Source organism: Stylophora pistillata, chromosome 6, assembly GCF_964205215.1.
Source record: "Stylophora pistillata chromosome 6, jaStyPist1.2, whole genome shotgun sequence".
Taxonomy (NCBI): Eukaryota; Metazoa; Cnidaria; class Anthozoa; order Scleractinia; family Pocilloporidae; genus Stylophora; species Stylophora pistillata.
In genome coordinates, this window is record NC_142524.1 from 34926964 (window position 1) to 34945270 (window position 18307).

At 38.0% G+C, this 18307-nt stretch overlaps 3 protein-coding genes across 14 annotated transcripts in view; all 3 read left to right on the forward strand.

Annotated features, from left to right (window-relative positions):
- Nucleotides 1–148: 148 nt before the first annotated feature.
- LOC111319300 (uncharacterized) lies at nt 149–5043 on the forward strand. Of its 3 annotated transcripts, none has more exons than XM_022922109.2 (4): nt 149–409; nt 672–697; nt 919–1199; nt 4549–5043. In XM_022922109.2, exons 2-4 carry the CDS (start codon nt 695–697, stop codon nt 4712–4714), a joined length of 450 nt encoding a protein of 149 aa, XP_022777844.2. In that variant the 5' UTR covers nt 149–409; nt 672–694; the 3' UTR covers nt 4715–5043. The 3 variants fall into 3 exon arrangements, with proteins under 3 accessions (XP_022777844.2, XP_022777838.2, XP_088619045.1); XM_022922103.2 differs by having other exon boundaries at nt 149–341; XM_088762919.1 differs by lacking the exon at nt 672–697 and having other exon boundaries at nt 149–341.
- Nucleotides 5044–6040: 997 nt separating this feature from the next.
- LOC111319692 (ectoderm-neural cortex protein 1-like) lies at nt 6041–9647 on the forward strand. The gene has a single exon (XM_022922435.2). It carries the CDS (start codon nt 6077–6079, stop codon nt 8111–8113), a length of 2037 nt encoding a protein of 678 aa, XP_022778170.2. The 5' UTR covers nt 6041–6076; the 3' UTR covers nt 8114–9647.
- Nucleotides 9648–11004: 1357 nt separating this feature from the next.
- The window catches only part of LOC111318956 (uncharacterized), a 28160-nt gene continuing 20857 nt past the window's right edge, over nt 11005–18307 (forward strand). For 6 of the 10 annotated variants that reach the window (XM_088762894.1, XM_088762897.1, XM_088762901.1 and 3 more), the window contains exons 1-7: nt 11005–11828; nt 13995–14116; nt 14852–14924; nt 16105–16150; nt 16984–17056; nt 17244–17390; nt 17943–17986. In XM_088762894.1, coding sequence (XP_088619020.1) covers nt 11144–11828; nt 13995–14116; nt 14852–14924; nt 16105–16150; nt 16984–17056; nt 17244–17390; nt 17943–17986 — 1190 coding nt within the window. In that variant the 5' untranslated portion in view covers nt 11005–11143. The remainder of the gene's footprint in view (nt 11829–13994; nt 14117–14851; nt 14925–16104; nt 16151–16983; nt 17057–17243; nt 17391–17942; nt 17987–18307) is intronic. The other 4 variants (XM_088762896.1, XM_088762900.1, XM_088762903.1 and 1 more) reach the window with 2 other exon arrangements.

Here is an 18307-nt window from a genome sequence, read left to right on the forward strand (position 1 = left end):
AGAACTATGGAGAAGGAGAAGAGCTTGAATTATGACAAAAATCAACAGCGTGTTCCGATGCAAAGCAAAAACCAACCAATCAGCAAGCGACATACATCTAAAGTCTCCAATCGGGAGAGACTTGGCTGCAGGCGCGTCGCACAAAAGCGGGAAAATCGTAAACTAGACCGATGAGTCATCTCGGAAACTGATTACTATTAATTTTTCACTTACGAGGCTAATTTAGTTCAACTTGAGATGTTTTCCATTCTGACCTCACTGATTAATTGAATCCTCGATAAACGTACGTCACAGATAAACAGGCCCTTTACTGACCAACTACTTCTCCTGTAAATTAAAAGGTAGGCTACTTTCGATGGTTTTTCGCCCTGATTCAAGGATGTAAACCAAGGTACACTGAACATGTAAGGTATTTTCAAAAAAATCTCGTCGATTCAAAGCTTACGGCATCTAAAACCACAAGAAGTCTATTACCTTTCTATTAGAGATTCTATTTATGTTCCATTTTGCAAGAGAAGTACTATTCATTTTTGTCATTTTACAAAATCAATTTCTCAACTTTTTTCTTACCTTGTTAATTACAGTTTTGTTGATAAAAACGAAAAGCATATTTTGAATTAACATTTGGGAAACGAACTACAGTATTATACCAAGCTTTAATTTCCTTTCAGAGTGAATTTGATTGGCAAAGAAGATGGTGAGTACATCTTTCTTATCTGGTAAAGCCAAAAAAGTTCTGAAATTCATGCATGCCATTTTATTAAGATATGTGAGCGCCAGATTCGCTTGTAATAATTCGCTGGCCGTAAGCCGGAATATTTCTTTCTCGAGCAGAGTCACAAAAAGTAGACACAAATCTGTAATAGAGATCATATTATTAGGTAAAATACTGTTTAACACTTGATTTTCGCATTTCAGTCTTCTGGAGTGGTAGTAGACCAAACCGTCATCGAAGCTTTCAATGACATCAAGCTGAAGAAAAGGCATGCATATGTGGTAATGATGATCAAAGACAAAAAGAAGATCGTTGTGGAAAGCTTGGGAGACAAACTTCCTCTTAACTGCTCTCAATCCCGTAATGAGGATATATTCAATGGCATGAAAAAGGCTTTTGGCAACGAACCTCGTTACATACTTTTTGACTTCTGTTTCACCAGACCGAATCAAACAACAGCACAGAAGTTAGCATTTATCAGTTGGTAAGATTTCTTTGATAACTTTGGGGTTTATTTCCACTTCAGTAATGACTTTCGTTTCTTGATCGGACTGAAATATAAACATATTTTTAGACACACATTTTACAGTTTAATTTTCTTAGTAATTTGTTAGAATTTTTATTTTTCTAACATTTGTAAACAACTCCAAAGCAATTATTTAGAAAGTTTCTAAAAATCTTCTTAACAAGGGCGCTGTTACAAAAGTTGAAAGTTATCGATGTTATTACCATTATTATAGTGTACTACGTAACGGAGTATCTAATTCCTTAGAAGCGCTGGAAACCTAGTTTTCCTGCATCGGGGTTTTAGTTTCTTGTTCTTCTTGAAATATTTTATATTTCTCTTGGTGCTTGTTTACTTTAACATTTTTTATCCATCCGAGGTGTGTACGATTTTTTTCATGATCGCTCAGACTCCTTGCCCCAAAAATAACGTACAGTCTGTTTCCTCAAACAAAATAAACACGTTTCATCTTTTACTCTCCTTTTCCAAAGGGAGCTGTTCCCTAAGAATGATAATAATAATGATGATAACCGTGTTACTGCAAGTAACCAGTTTGCATTGCCAGTTCTCGCATACTTGATGTGGACCCAGCACTGGCCAGTTACAGAACTTCGATCCATTGATAGGGAGGCGAGGAAGATCATATGCGAGAATGGAGGAAAACATCCACTTAGCTCCACGGCGATGCTGTATCTTCCTAGGGACAAGGGTGGACGTGGACTGCGTTCTGTTCAGCAAGAATACAAACTTACTAAGATCAAGTCCTCAATCAAGCTACATCAGAACTCCGATCCAACCATGAGGCTAGTGCAGAAGTTTGAAGAGAGAGCGATCGAGAAGGGATTTACGTCGTTGATTAAGGAGGCATGCAAATACACGGAGGAACTGGGAACAAGCTTGACTTTGAACTATCCGAATCCGTCGTGTAGCTCGCACCAAGCACCCAATATTTCTATATCTGGAAAGAAAGTTAAGGGTTATCTGAGGAAGTCCGTGACCGAAAAGTTGCAGGAAGAAGTTAAGGGCGAGCTGTGGCATAGACGGTTTCTGTGCGCAACGTGGCAGGATAAAGACCTGAGCGGCGATGAGTGCTTTAATTGGCTGAGGGACTGGAAGTCAGCACCCACCCCTACGATTACTGGGCTACTGGAGCTTTACGAGCAGCTCACACCCACTAGAGTGTACACAAAGCTCAAAACAGGAACTTCTCAAGGAGAGACCACGTGTAAGCTGAGCGGAGGCGCAACAGAAACTCTTACGCATGTTTTAGCCTGGTGTCCTGCTTTAGCACAGTCGAAATACTTGGACCGACACAACGCTGTGCTAAAGGTGCTTTTCTTTGAGGTCTGTAAAGAATTGGAGCTAGTGGACTCAGTACCACCATGGTACTCGTTAGTAGCGGCCAAACCAGTGTACGAATCTTCGGATGCTCAAGCGTACTGGGATGTACCAGTGTATGTCGACCATAGCCGCGTCAAGGCCAACAGAGTGGATGCCATCTACATCTACATCTTTTTTAATACTCTTCAACGCTATTAAACATCAAGAAGAGATAGAAGAATAAAAATATAAAAATAGCTAATAAAAATATCAAGCAAATAAATAAAATATGTCATTAACAATATAGCTATACTTAGAAATAAAAACTTAAAAAAATTTTGTACTACAAAAAGCTGATCTAGTTCCAGGTGATAAACAGTTCTAGTCCCTTATGGTTCTCGGAAAAAAGCTATACTTGTAGTAATCATGATGTACAGATGGTTGGATAAATGAATTCGTCGAATATTTCTAGTTTCCCTAATAGACAATTGATAATAAGACGGGATAGGCAAAGCAATACTATTGTTCACAGATTTACAGAACATTTGTAGACGATGGAATTTTCTTCTCTCGCTTAGTAAATCCAAAGATAGGGATTCCTTCAACAACAACAACAACAACATTGACTTTATTTTTTTAAAATTAAAGAAATAAAGGCTTTTGCAGCCCGCAGTTAGCAAAGCTATTCTAGGCGGGCTATCTAAACAGACACTGTATAGGCTCTCACACATACACACACACACACACACACACACACGCACGCACGCACACACACACGCAACAATGACATAAATAAATAAATGAGCAAATAAATAATAAATAATAGTAGTGATAATCATGTTAAAGGTTTTAACTGGGTCAGTCACACAAGGGAGTTTTTAACAGGTCAAAGAGAAAGCTAATCAGTTGAAATACAAATATAAGCTAGAAAGGTCAAGGTAGCGCAAGTCAATTTTAGCAATCTTGTCCACATGAGAGTTCCACCGCAGATCACTAGACAGCAAAACACCTAAATAACGATGTTGTCAGACAGATACCAGGGTTTGATTGTACAGGGTGTAGTCTTTAACTACCGGGGATCTACTACGGGAAACAGACATTTTGTAGCATTTAGAAGGATTGAACAGCATCTGCCACCCATTAGCCTATAGACCTAGCTTATCTAGGTCACTCTGTAAAGCCAAGGTGTCATCATGATGAGAGATTTTATGATACAGTAAAGCATCATCAGCAAACAATCTTAGTGTACATCCTAGCCCATTTTGCATATCACTAATGAATAACAAAAACATTAATGGACCAAGTACTGTCCCTTGAGGTACCCCTGAGGTCACATCGACAGATTTTGAACACACGCCATCAGTTATGACACTCTGAGATCTACTAGTTCAGGTTCGTGGATCACAATAGGGAGCAAGTCTGGGCGGTGGAAATGAGTTGTCCCTGGTTAGATAACCGCGAAGGAATGAGAAGGAAAAGACGGAAAAATATGCCCCACCTCGATGGGAGCTTAAAAAGCAATATCCTGGATATTGCTTGGAGCAGTGCAACATAGATATCGATGTGCTAGGGGGGTGGTCGAAGGACCTCGAGAAAACAATGAAGAAGCTTGTGGGCGCTAGGAGCAAGGAAGTCCTGCGAAAAATGCAGAAAGCGACGCTCTCAAGCTCGCTTAACATAGCGTGCACCTTCAAGGCCACCGTCAAGTACCAATGCGAACTTTAGTGTTTTAGAGACTTTTAGGGAATATTGTAGAGACTTTTAGGGAATATATCGTTTTAGTTTTTAGACATGAATATAGGTATCTGTATAGACGTACGTTTCTTAAGAAGACAGGGTACGCTTTGCGCCCTATGTTCTTTTATTTATTATAGCATATATACGTGTACACTGCTGTATAATGGTGATTATGATCATGAGATGAGAAATAATTTTTACACTAAGTTAAAACATGATAATTATTCATTTTTGTGATACAGTTTGATTGTCCATTTCTTGTCTTAAACAGGTGTACTGATGAAGTTCCAATCGGCAAAAAGATGATTTACGCCAGTTCAAAAGATGCGTTGAAGAAATGCTTCACTGGACTGAATACCGAGTTCCAGTGTACAGACCCAGCTGAGTTTCAACACTCAGAACTGGTGAAAGAAATGGTACAAAAAGACAGGGTGTAAACCTGATAACACTTCGATGAGTCACTTCTGAACCCGTACCAATTCGGCTTTTGATGGAAAATCTCTTTGCTGTAAATTTGAGACATTTATTAACAGTTTAGAGACCTTGTTTTGGAAGAAGTACCTTAACTCTGAAATTACTACTCGTACATCGTTGAAATATTGCTTCTGTTTTCATTTTTAACAAAACCCACTTAGCTCATATTACCGATCATCCTTTTGCGTGATCTGTAAAACATTAAATCAACACTACTCTGTTAAAAAAAAAATCGGTGTGTTGTTTGTTACTACAGCTCTGAAAAACTGTCAGTAAAAGGTGTTACATGATATTAGGGATGTATCTGTTACCGTCTAGTTCAACCTGGACACGAGCTGAGTGATTTTTTGTAAAACGACCTTTACTGCCGAAGCTGGCAAGAGTTGTTAGCTGATAAATTTCAGTCAAGTTCCAAATACGTCAAGATCAAGGTTCTGCCATGGTATTTCACCTTCGTTCTGTTTTTTTTTAGTGGTTCTTAGCAAGTTTCACATGAGTCAGCTGATAGTTTATGTCACTGGAAATGCCAGACCAAAACACAACGCTTCTAGCTCGACGTTGCATACTGTCACCGCCTAGAAATGCATTATAAAGATTTTTCTTTGACGACTGCTTTCAGTGTAGAGCATGCATTACTGTTGCTCTCTTTACAAGTAGGCCATTCATCGCGCTCTACTAGTATAGAGTAAATGAGTCACACAGGTCGAAGTATTATGTACAGCACATTCTAAGATTACATCATTTACAGTCGCACCTGTAGCGGTCATGATTAAGCAGTCGATTGTCGAATTCCCGAATTTTTTCCCCTTAATTACTCTAATTTTCACCTCTATTAACAGTGACCTCTATCAAGCGGACTTGGTCACCTTTGAGTGAGTCCCAACGGCCTGTTTGTATTGTCTTCCACCTGTAACTGAACAGTCATACTTTTCAAGTAAAATATGTTTCCTCCCGAAACCAATGTTTCTAGTATATTTTAACTAGTTTTTGTACATTAAGTGCACAATTTTTAATCGCTTTTAATATTACCCCTTTTCTGCTGAACCTGAAATAAGCGCCATTAATTCGCCGTAAGTGACTTCCTGATACAGGTTTAACTACACTTTCAAAGTGTTGTATTAGTTGTATTCTATAAACTCAAGACGACCTGAAGTCGAAAGGTGTATCATAAAAACATACTCTCCTAAATGACTCCTGTCTATGCGACTTTTGCACGTGTCATCATAGAGAACAACCTTAAAATTATTTTGGCGGGAAATCGAATAGATTACCGCGTGGAAACGTTGCCTTTGTGTCCCACCATTCATTGCGATTCTCAAACCATCATGGCGACTAGCATGAAAATCGAAAACCAACCAAGTCTAGCGAATCTTTTCGAGCTACAAGACAATGAGAGACTTGAGGGGATCAGTTTACATACTCCTGGTGGAACTATGTACAAGGGAAAAGAGAGCAATACATTATCTTTGTTAAACAAATTCAGAGTCGAAGGAGAATCGGGTTTTTGCGATGTCATCCTTGAGGTGGAGGGTCGTCAACTCACGACACATCGTTGTGTTTTGGCGGCCAATAGCCAGTTCTTTTACACCATGTTCGGTAGCGGTATGAAGGAATCGAGCCAAAAACTTTTGCGCCTGCATTCAGTTAGTTTTACAGCTATGTCGCTAATCCTAGAGTATTTCTATACCCGTGAAATTCTCATCGATGAGGACAACGTTCTAGATCTGCTTCATGCGTCCAGTTTCTTACTTGTGATACCAGTGAAGAACGCCTGTATAGAATTGCTCTCCAAACAGCTTGCTAGTGATAACTGTTTCAGCGTTCTTCAGATAGCAGAGCAGTTTGGCGCAGATTTGCTCGCAAGAAAGGCCAAGAATTTTATCAAGGTAAACTTTTCCATCGTGGTAAAGAATGAAGAATTCGCGTCGATTTTACAAAAGGATTTAGTGTCCTTTCTATCTAGTGATGAGATTCAAGTGGAGAAAGAGGAGGAGGTTTATCAATGTGTGTTGAAATGGGTTAAACATGATGAGGCCAATCGCGCCCCTGTTTTACCAGAATTACTGAAGCACCTACGAATGGCCTCTCTTCCAAAAGGGTTCCTTCAGTCAAGTAAAGAACCACTAGTGAAGGAAACTACATCTCTTTGTGTTCCTGCCCCAAAGAAAGTGAAAAAAAGAAAGTGGACAAGGAAATCCAAGAAATCAAAGGATATAAAATCTCTTGCAGAGAAGCAGGTGAGGCCATCAACAGAGATGCATGATGTTCTTGTAGGAGTTGGAACTGAAGACTGCCGTAGGGCATTTTGTTATGATTTCAAGAAAAAGGAGCTTTTTTCCTTGCCAGATTTGTCATTCTTTCAGTACAGTCCACATTTGGCTGTTATTGGACGAACACTTTATTTAGTTGGAGGTCTAAAGTATGGAACTGAAGCTGCGAAGAGGGTCAGTGCCTTGAATTTTGACGATACAAAGAAACTGTGTTCTATACCAGGAGTTAGAGTCCAACTTGATTGGAAAGTAAAGTCATCCCATGAAGCGCCTAAAGTGAAGGGATCCCTTGTTGCCTTCAATGACCTTTTGTACTACATTGGTGGGTGGCAAGTATCTGATTGCTCTGGTATGGTGGAGTGTTACAATCCACAACTGGATGAGTGGAGCATTTGTGCAGGACTTGATACACCCAGATGTAAGTCTGGTTGTGTTACAACTGAGTCACACATTTATATTATTGGTGGAGGAACGAGGTATCTCGAACGTAGAGATACAACACTTTCTAGTGTTGAAAGGTATGACCCAGATAAAGATTCTTGGTCTTATGTTGCTTGTTTGAGAGAAGCCAGATCAATGCCAGGATGTGTGTACTGGAGTGGCAAGATCTATGCCATTGGAGGAATTGATCCAAGTGGAGTTCAAACCACCAGCTGTGAGGTGTATACCCCTAGTATCAACCAATGGCAACCCATTGCAAAACTACCTTACCCTCACTGTCCAGTCAACAATGTTATCATTGTTAAAAACCAAGTTACTGTTCCTCTCAGGCTTGAGACCACGTCTTTCTCCTGTGATGCTGTGAAGTACAATGCACGGTCCAACAAGTGGCAGAAAGTGAAAAGCCTCACCTTAAGTGACAAGATAGGCTCCTATACCCTTCAAACCATGAAGCTACCACAGCTGATTTTACAAAGACTGTGTAAAGAACATTGGCCAACAGATTTCTTTGCAGATTGGAAAGATTCTGATGACGATGATGCCTATTTTGACAGTGACAGTGAAACCTCAAGTTTCTACTGGAACTCACCTAGTGATGTTGATGATTACCATGTAGAGTCTGAAGGTGAATTTGATTATTTGTTTTTCTAAGGTCTGCCAAACTTCCCTAACCCTTGGACTTACAGGTGATACTGGATAAACCTCTTGCTGCCCTAAATACTCTAGCTTTTAAGATCAGTTTTGTGTTTTTCTCTTTAAGTTGCTGAACATATTTGTGTAAATTGGTTCAGAAAATTTGAGGTTACTACAGAGAAATATCCTTGAGCCTATAGCTTGTATATTTTGTCACCAGTTGGCTTTTAACTTAGTGTTATTGTAGCAGGAAGTTACAGTTTAACCATTGATTGGAGTTGAAGGTTGTGATTTCTCTTCAGGTTTAATTACAAGTATGTGTAGCCAATGATTATTATTTTGTTAATTGTTTCATCTGGCCCGAGGTTGTAGGTTGTTAATGAGTTTACCTGTATGTCTAAATATGCGATTGCAATTGAGTTGTCGTAGTGCTAAATTGACTTTTCATAATATTCCAATAAGTTGCATAGGACAAGAAATATTGACTGATTGCTCTCCTTAGTTGATGTTGTTGGTTTAGACTTCAATTTTAGAGCACCAAGAGTAAGTTAGTTGTTCAAGGGATGCCTTACATTTGTGCAAAACATTGATGTATTTTCCATAACTGGTACTTTCAACTTTTTTTTTATACAATTATTTCTGATTGGCAAGTTTTGCTTGCAAGTGAAGAATTGTTATTTAGAATAACAAGAACCAACATGAGCCACCATTGTCATGCTAAGCAGGAAAAAGAAATGATTAATATTGTTGAAAACTTTTGTTTAAGAAACTGTTTTGTTAAAATATGTCAGACTGTCAGGGCTCCAGGATGATTTTGGCTGCCATGGTTTAAAGAAGAAGATTTTGGCCACTGAAGGTGGCTTTATTTGTATTATATTATGCTCATGGTCCAAAGTTAAAATTTAAATTAGTGAAAATTTACATTAAAAAAATCATTGGATATTTCACAAATGTCCTCTGATTGTTGACTAAGCTTTTATGTTGGTAAACGATTAGTTAACTCCAGGTGGCTAAATGGTGTCCTGGAAATAGGTTGAGCTTGGAGCCTTGACAGAAAGACTTTTGATGTAATATTTGTTGTTATTGTTAATGGGGTCCATTGATTTGGTCATGGTCTTTGTTATAGAAGATACATCAGTTTTATCAGCATATCTTTGATAAAAAAAAAAAGACTTGCTTTTAATTTTTTAACATTTTAATGGCCATGAAAATCACAGGCAAATAAGAGCAATTTCAACCTAAAAATCAGTAGTTTGATTCAATTATTAAAGATAGTTAAGTAGACTAGGATTCCATTGATATAAATACTGATTTTTTTTTACATCATGTTAAGTATTGAGTAGCTTAGTATTTTGATAACATGTTGTTTGTAGGTTAAGACTAAGAGCTTAATTGATTTTCACTTCATTTTATTGCTTTAGAGATATTAAGAGTTTCTCATTCGAAGATATGCTATTAATTGGTAAAAGGCTGATTTCGTATATGTTCTTGTTGTCTTTCCCAGTTAGGTCTTAGTAGCTCAAAGAATCATTATAAGAAAATATTAACTTTCCTTGTTCTGAGCCGTTGTTAGAGTTTATTTGGGTCACCTTTTTTAAGGAGATTTTCCTTAGATGGCTACTCTCTAGGAAAGGGGAACAAAGAAAGGAAACAAATCTGGAAGGGGAGAATAGGCATTGGGGAAATGGATTGGATAAATAGTTTGATGAACACATTAATGAAATCCCAGCTGAGGAAAATGGTAGCCCAGAAGAAGAATTATGTAGTAACTTTTCAACGTCATCTAAAGAGAGAAAAAAAATGCATTCAAGAGAAATTTGACGGGAAGTTACAGCAATTTCCTCCATTCTAATAACCTTATGAAATGTTCGAGGGCATACTAGAAACAACGGTGACTGAACCTTTACCGGAAACCAGTTCCCCTTTTGTGCTTGAGATATCTCCAGAAATCAAGTCGCATTCATGCAATAACCTTTACTCCTGTTTGCCCCACGGCATTTTCACGCTAGTTAGAACGGTTTGTATCTGGGTTACTTTTACGCAATGACAACGAAGGCTTCCGACTCTTGGTCAGTATAAAAGGAGCGGAATATCCAGCGAGCAGAGGTCCCTTCGATCATTTCTGGGGAGATCGAAGAGACCTCTGCTTGAAGGGTAGGAGCGGAAAAGTGAGCACCAAAGAAAATAGCTGGGAGGGGCAAAGAGGAAGTATGGAAGCCGTTCCCCTAACAACCACAATTACCGTTTGCGCGGTTTTTCGCTCGCCCCGACGGACTGAAGGGGGTAACAGGCTAAACCTCCTCTGATGATCCAAGGCCCTCTGAAGTGATGCATAAGATCTTAAATATTTAGAAGTGGCTCTTCTTTCATTAAAGCAGATTTCCAACAATTTGTGCCCCATAATCATTAACTCGAGAGACCAGCGAGGTAAGAGAAGTGTATTTACTTTCGCCTTTTCTGATTATCAGGAAAGTTTTCACCTAAAGAATCAGGGTAGAAATTTATATAAAAAATTAGGAATCATATATTTTTACGCCTGTCCTACTGGCTATTGGGCCCTCGGCCTCAAGTGGAGACTAGTTCGCAAGCATCAGTGACCAAAGCAAGGCACACAAAGGGCTCCCGGTTTTGAAATATTTTCCTAGTTCACTGAACGGTGATAATATTATCCTTCCAATAGATTATCGTGTATAGAGATTGCCTTGAATTCTTTTCCAGGTTCTTCTTGTAATTATTAGCTCAAATTATTCTTTGGAATCGCCTCGAACATGTAAGAAATTGTAGTTTACTTTCGTACATAGTTCCCTTTGTCTGCACAGCTGATCATTACGTACTTCCGGTGGCGTGCTGGATGTTCATTGGCTAGAACTACTTCACGCGTCAGTCACTAATGGACGCATGCTCTATGTTTGGGATTGAACTTCCCTTGAACTTTTTACCGTGTTTCTCGAACTCTGATCAATTTTTTCCAAGAGAAACGTATTAGCTTAGAGCTAAAGCTAAGCTTCTTCTTCTGTTTTTTTTTTCAAGGCTCTTTTGAGCGTTAAGATGGAGTCTGTGGATCCTATAACTTTGGCTATCATTGCCGTCGTTGTAGCAATTGTGCTATCTGCACTTCTGTTACTACTCTTTGCAACTCGCGAGGAGAAATACGAGGATGTTCTCGCAGCTCAGCGCTCTGAACAAGAGGCTTATATGGCTCGCACTGCGTCTACAAAACCCGTGAAACAGCGGAAGAAGCTCGGAAAAGGCAAGAAAAAGTATTCAGATGATGGAGAAGGCCAGGAGGAAGTTTCATCTCTCCAAGTGGAGGAAACGATCGAATCGAATGTGGAGATATCTAGATCTAATAATCTTGATGCTGTCCTTGATGTTGAGTTCCTTCCAGATCGTCCTGAAGAAAAGATTCCCGTACCCGAAGAGAAGCCAAGCTCTGGAATTACGAAAGATCGACAAGGGAAAAAGAAGTCGAAGAAAGTTGTAGTAAAAGAAGACACGAGTTCCGTGACCGAGCGACGTGTAATTCTCGACAAGCCACGTGAGGTTGAAGAAATGGTCTCCCAAGTTGTTGATTCTACGGTCGATAGCGAGCCGGATAAACCAGAGGATTTCGAAACTGAGCAGCCGAAAACCCTGAACACCAGTGAAGCAGGAGCTCCTGCTAAGAAGTCTAAAAGCAAACCCAAAACTGCGAAAGATAGGGACCCCATTCAAGGTGAGCAGAAATTTAATGGTAAGATATCGTATTATATTTCCCCCTACTCAATATTATTTGCGCTACTTTCCAAAAGCTTCCTCTAGTTAGGAAGAAGTACTACAAATGATGAAATAATAACATCTGCTTAGATAAATTCTGTAACGTCCTTACAGTGAAACATAAAGACCTTCCTAATCGACCAATAGTCTGAATTTAAATCAAAGTTGTACACTTGAGCGGGATAAGAGTCAACGTGGCAAATAGAGAAAATTGCGGTACAACATGCTATTTCAATTGATCGTAATTGAACACATTTGATTAAATAGACCAAGATCGCTTATACTGTCTGGGAAAAATTAATATATCGGGCAAAAGAACTGGAACATGGAAGTAAAATGTTTCTTCAATCGCTATTATATTTGGATGTTGTATAAATTATTCAATCAAATCGTTGTATTGTTTTTCCTGTTGTGCAGTGCTGACATATTGTGGTGGTACGCTGTCTGTCTACATGTTTACTTTTGAAAAAAGAAAATTTTTTATTTTATAGTTATTGAACGACGTTTCAAAGTAATCTTGACCAAACATCTTTTTCTCAAAGACACGTTGGTTTTTGCACTGGCCGAATTAAAAACCTCATTAGAACTTTAAATGGCGCATTTCCTTCTCTGTTGAAATTTTCGTTCCACCTAATCATGCAAAAGAACGCGTCAAATTACATTTGATTAACTCCTTTTTTTTCAACGTAAATATTCTGTCTGGGTTTGAAAATTTGAATAGAAATTCACTTTGAAGAAATGAATTTCATTATAATGAAAATTGACGTCGGTTTACACAGTATTTTGAGAACTGAAAGTGTTTTATGATTCACATATAAGCGAAAGGTATTTATCGAGCAACAAATTCGTCTCGCGGTTATAAATATGCATGAATAAAAACTTCTCTTGATGCCCTTTCCGTTTTACAAGTAGACACAAAAGAAAATTTACATTTTATTGTTTAACCACTAAATGCACTGTTCACGAGATGCTAATTTAGAGCGTCTTTTTTTTTTAGGAATTTATGCTTTTGTATGAATTTAGTAAGGATATAGCACTTCAAATTGCTGCGCTGACAACCTCTAATCAGTTCATAATAAATATTTGGTCGTGTAAAACTATTTTAGGAAACCAAAAGTATTTAGCATTCTTGTGTGGGTTGTTTATTTTGTTTAAAAACAGGATGTAAGGCTTATGTTTTTCCTTGAGCTTTCAGAGGTGTGAAAATTCTCGGCTGCAGTGTTTTGTAGGGCAAGATTGTATTTTTTTGTAATATTTTTTTTTAAGAATTTTCTCAGAACAAAGACTTTCCCTACTTGTGTATCTTTCACTGGAACTGGTCAGGCAGCTCAAATAATTTACAAATATCAAAATTCCTATATAATTAAAACTGTCAGGCTTGGTCATTTTTCCTTCATGCTGTTCTCTTTGCGTTTCCTCTCATACGGACAAAGAGGAATTTTTTGAAAATCAGGAGCTTCTCAAATTGGTGATCAGTTCCTATATTCTCATGACCTTAAACATTTGATTCAAGTGAGATACTGTATGGAGAAATTAGCTCTATATTCTTATTTCACCCTACAAGTGATTTGGCCTCCTAGGTATTATTAGTTATTTCCCATTATGCTGATGTTATTTCCAAAATTAAACAATTCTAAATTTAAGTAGAGAAGGTGTGTTTGTTTTATGATATGAACACTCAGCTGACTGACCAGAACTTCTTGGTGGTGTATTGTGACTCTGTTGTTGTATCCTGATTTCCAGTTATTTTTTAATTTTTTTTTTTTTAAAACTAGATCACCATGGTACTTTGAAAGAATTTTGATAACTCCTATGTATCTCAGTTATTATTGTTTTGTGATCCAGTAGATACCAGCATTTTGTGATTTTAATGGATTACAAGTTCTATGACTGTGAACATGACTTCAGTGCGAAACAAGAATCTTTTTGAGGACCTCATACAGTTTTTTAAAATGAAAAGGCAGAATGATGTTAAAATTTTTGAGGCCATCTTAATTTGTAATGTGTAGTTGGTTAAAGATAACAAAATTAACCTTTCATATTTTATGAATTTAAAACTTGTAGTTTGTTTAAACAGGGTACAAGTTTTCGTCAGATTCTCATATATATACGTATTTTTTTTCTGCGTTTTCTCCTCATTCAGGTGAAGTGAGTGTTAAACGCCTGATGGAAATGGTGACAGTTTCAAACCTGAACTCAACTGAAATTCAATCTCTGATTGATGTTCTGCTTAACAAGCAAGGGGAAAATAGTCAGTGGAAGAAGGTAGGGAAGTTGGTGATTATGCTGACAACAACTTACGATAGACAACCACAGTACCTTCCTACTTTCCATGATGTAAGATCACAGAAAACTGAGCGCACTTTTGTAAATGGGGAGGAGGAGGGAAAGGAAGGGTATCAGAATAAAATTAGCTTGCTATGTAAATAGTAGCCTCTATTTGGCATGAAAATATGTATGGGTATTTGTATGTAGACATTATCTGTTCTAAGATACAAACAGTTTTCAGAGAGCAAAGCTTGATGGAAATTGTGAACTTCAAAGAACAGATAATGTCCAAGGACAAGTATACAAGCATGTTTTCTTGCAAAATAGAGGCTATTGTGTTTAATATCCTTCAAATATTTTGCAATGCATGTGAAAAAATGTTTATGAGCATTTCGCAGCACAGGATGTTTTCTTTTGAGTTTTCTCTGAAACACTTTATAAACAAAAAAAAACTGTTTCCCTTCTTTTGTAACAATCACAAAATGCTCTCTCGTCTTGAATTAAGTTTTAACCAAAGACTTGTAGTGGAGGATGCAAGGTTTGATAATTGAGGAATATCACTTGCATGTACAACAATTTTGTTGCTGATTGTAGATCAGAACCTTAAATGGCAAGATGAAAGTTAGTCACTTTGCTACCTGAATCAGATGCAACAGTTTCACTTAAGTGTGACAATGTGTCCATTTTTATGTATTTTCTAAATAAATGTAGCAGTGGTCTTTTTCTTCACAGTCATCTTCTAAGGGTGATACATTGGAGTTGTTGAAGAAACAGCTTCAGGAAAAAGAGACCCAGATATCAGAAGGTATGTGAGATCTGAAATCATTTGATTATACAGGTGTATAGCATAATCCATATTGAAAAATGCAGAACAGTTACTGACTGAGAGGTTCTCATTGAAGAATGAAATTGGTAACTGAAGGATTTTCTTTAGTCATATTCCCATACTCTTAGCTACAGATGCTCTCATATTGTAGTTCTGTGGTTATACGCATGGGGTAGAAAGATGGGACTGAGTTTCAGTTTGGAAGCCAGAATGCTTCTATTAACTTCTAACTTCTGATAACTCAGACATTCTTATAAAATAGCATGGATATATCAACAAAGTTGAAATGGTAAATTGGCCACCGTAATGATTACAAAAGCTGACGTTTCGAGCGTTAGCCCTTCGTCGGAGCGAATAGAGGAATTGTGGGTTGTGTGTGCTTTTAAAGGCAGAAAATGGAGCTACGTTATTGGTGGGTGCATGGCAACGAGAAAAACATGAATAAATTAGTGGAATGAAAAGCGTTCATTGATCCCTGTGGGATTGAGACTGCCGGTTTGAAAGATGAGCTTTTGTTCAAGATTTTTACGCCTTTCCGTGCCACCTAATCATTCTAAGCAACATATGGCAATCTGCGGTCTTTCCTTGCACTTAGGTGGCACAGAAAGCCGTAAAAATCTTGAACAAAAGCTCATCTTTCAAACCGGCAGTCTCAATCCCACAGGGATCAATGAACGCTTTTCATTCCACTAATTTATTCATGTTTTTCTCGTTGCCATGCACCCACCAATAACGTAGTTCCATTTTCTGCCTTTAAAAGCACACACAACCCACAATTCCTCTATTCGCTCCGACGAAGGGCTAACGCTCGAAACGTCAGCTTTTGTAATCATTAGGGTGGCCAATTTACCATTTCAACTTTGTTGATATATCCAAATTATTTCGTTACTCCCACCGACGCAGCCCCAAACAGTTTCTTTCGAAACTATCAGCCTTTATTCATTTATAAAATAGCACACAGCTGGTTTGCTAATGGGTTTGTTTGACCTGACATCAACCAATTTTGAACCTCTTTTAGAATTTGAACCTGTAGAGAGCTGGTGAATTAAATGGACTTCTTTATGTGTGGGTGATTCCTTCAAAAGTTGAAATGGTTTCCTTTATGAAACCACAATGGATGTTAAAAGTTACAAACTAAGTGATGTCATCTTTTTTTCAGAGCGTCGACAATCTCAGAATGCTGCTAATAAGTTAAAGGAACTGAGGTAAGAACAATGTGTAGATCTGTTCAGGTTTAATTTTGTGATGCACAAACTACCTGGAGCTGGTGCTCTTTAGCCTTGTGTAGTGATACTTTTTTTCTGATTTGTAAGTTTGTACTGCTATTCATAGCGAGGTCTGGGGAGAGATTGGAATGACAAACGATTTAATTCTGAAAGGTAGCAGTACAGGACATTCTAATTGGCACTTGGGAAATAAGAATGCAAAGTCAGAAGTACCTAAAGAAATAGCAGTTGAGCATATAATTGAGACAGAGTGATTGAAATGGCTTGGATTTTGTTTTGCGGCAATTGTTTAATGAAGTGCACACACTTTTGAGGTCATCATTTGCAGACCCTGATTATTTCAGGACACTCATATATTTTATTAAATTATTAAAATATTGTGGTAAATTTATCTTGGGGGATGACCTCACATCTTTGTACTTGCAGATGAAGGCTCTTTAGGATGCCTATAATTACATGTCCATGCGATAGTTTGACATTATTTGTCTTTTGTTAAGACAGGGCTCAACACTAACTTTTCAACTTACTAGCAAAGTAGTAAGTGACATCTTCGATGTTATGACAATTTCAGTTTGTTTACTAGCCAAACTGGTTTGTGGAAATCGAAAACCACTAGCCAAAACTGAATTTCTACCAGCCTGTGGCTAGCAGGCGACTGTTAGTGTTGAGCCCTGTAAGAAAGTTCATATTAACTAGTCTGGGTAAGAAATTGGAGCCAATGAACAGATTGAGAGTCTTGACACACTAGTTGATGTTAGTAATTTTGAACTACAGTTATTTATGGTGTGATAATGCATGTTTTTCCCTCCAAGGGATGAACTACAACAAGAAAAACAAAAAAATAAGAGTCAACAAGCTAATGCAACCAGTAAAATCACCGCTCAAGTAAGTTGAAAAGCTCATTGCTTCCAAAGAGAAAGATTTAACCAGTAATTCATCCAAAACTTTCCAAGGGTGCTGCAAGCTTTGCTGTTAGAGTAAGGCTTTCTTTCCTCCTCATACATTGAATGGTAGGATGTTGATTAAGTTTATCATGCAGACATGTTGTGACAAAAACAATCTATCCTTGCAGACCAAAGAGATCCAAGCTCTCCAAACTCGCATGCAGGCTTCTCATGACAGCCATACATTAGAAGTGCAAACTTTGCAAACTCAGTTGCATCAGTTGCAGGATGTGATGTCATCCTCGTCTGTGGGAAATATTCAACGCCTTCAAGAGGTAAAGATATCTTCTCTATTCCTTCATCTTCCTAGCAGTTGAACCATTTGCCTTGTTAACGGATATTTCCTTTGTCTCAGGCATTTACTCACTTCCCCTTCATTATTTAGTACTGTAGCCTAATTGTGTTTCAGGCTGATCTGTCTCTCCTTCCCACACTGTTCTCACACTGTTCACAGTAGAACATAGTCTCTCTCTCTCTCTCCACCCTGGCTTACTTTCTTTTGTATCCCTTCCCCACCTTCCTTAAAAAACCTTTTTCTCCCACACTCCCCTTTTCCATTTTCCCACCTGTCAAGGCTCAACACTAACTTTTCAACCTAGTTAGCCAAGTGGCTAGTGACATTTTTAGATGTTACAACAATTTCACTTTGTTTACTAGCCAAACTGGCTGGTGGAAATAGAAAACCACTAGCCAAACCTGAATTTCTACTAGTCTGTGGTTAGCGGGCTACTGTTAGCGTTGAGCCTTGACCTGTTGCTCAACCACTGTCTTGCCCCCAACAAATTATTTGTAAGCCTTGCTGTCTTTTTTTACTGTATTGTAAATAGGAAAATAGTCAACTGAAGAATGCATCCATGAGAGCAGCTCAACTGTAAGTATATCAAGTCATGTTTATGAGTTTGATTACTGTTAGTAATAAATTGAAATCAAAGAGTACATTCTAGTGCATATGTATCAGATTCATCATGCACCTGTTCCATATTCACTTTAAAGTTTGTACCCTTCCACTCTCGCGATCTTACCATCCACTCTCTATGATTTCTTAGAATTTTTTTTTCGAGTATTTGTTGTATAATGAAACAGTATGTGGTACTTGATATTCTTTTTTTCTTCTCTTCACCAAAAGTTGTGTTGATGTTGTAAGGAGCAATTCCTTGTTGGTAACTTGTGGAAGTGAAAGGCTTCGATAAAG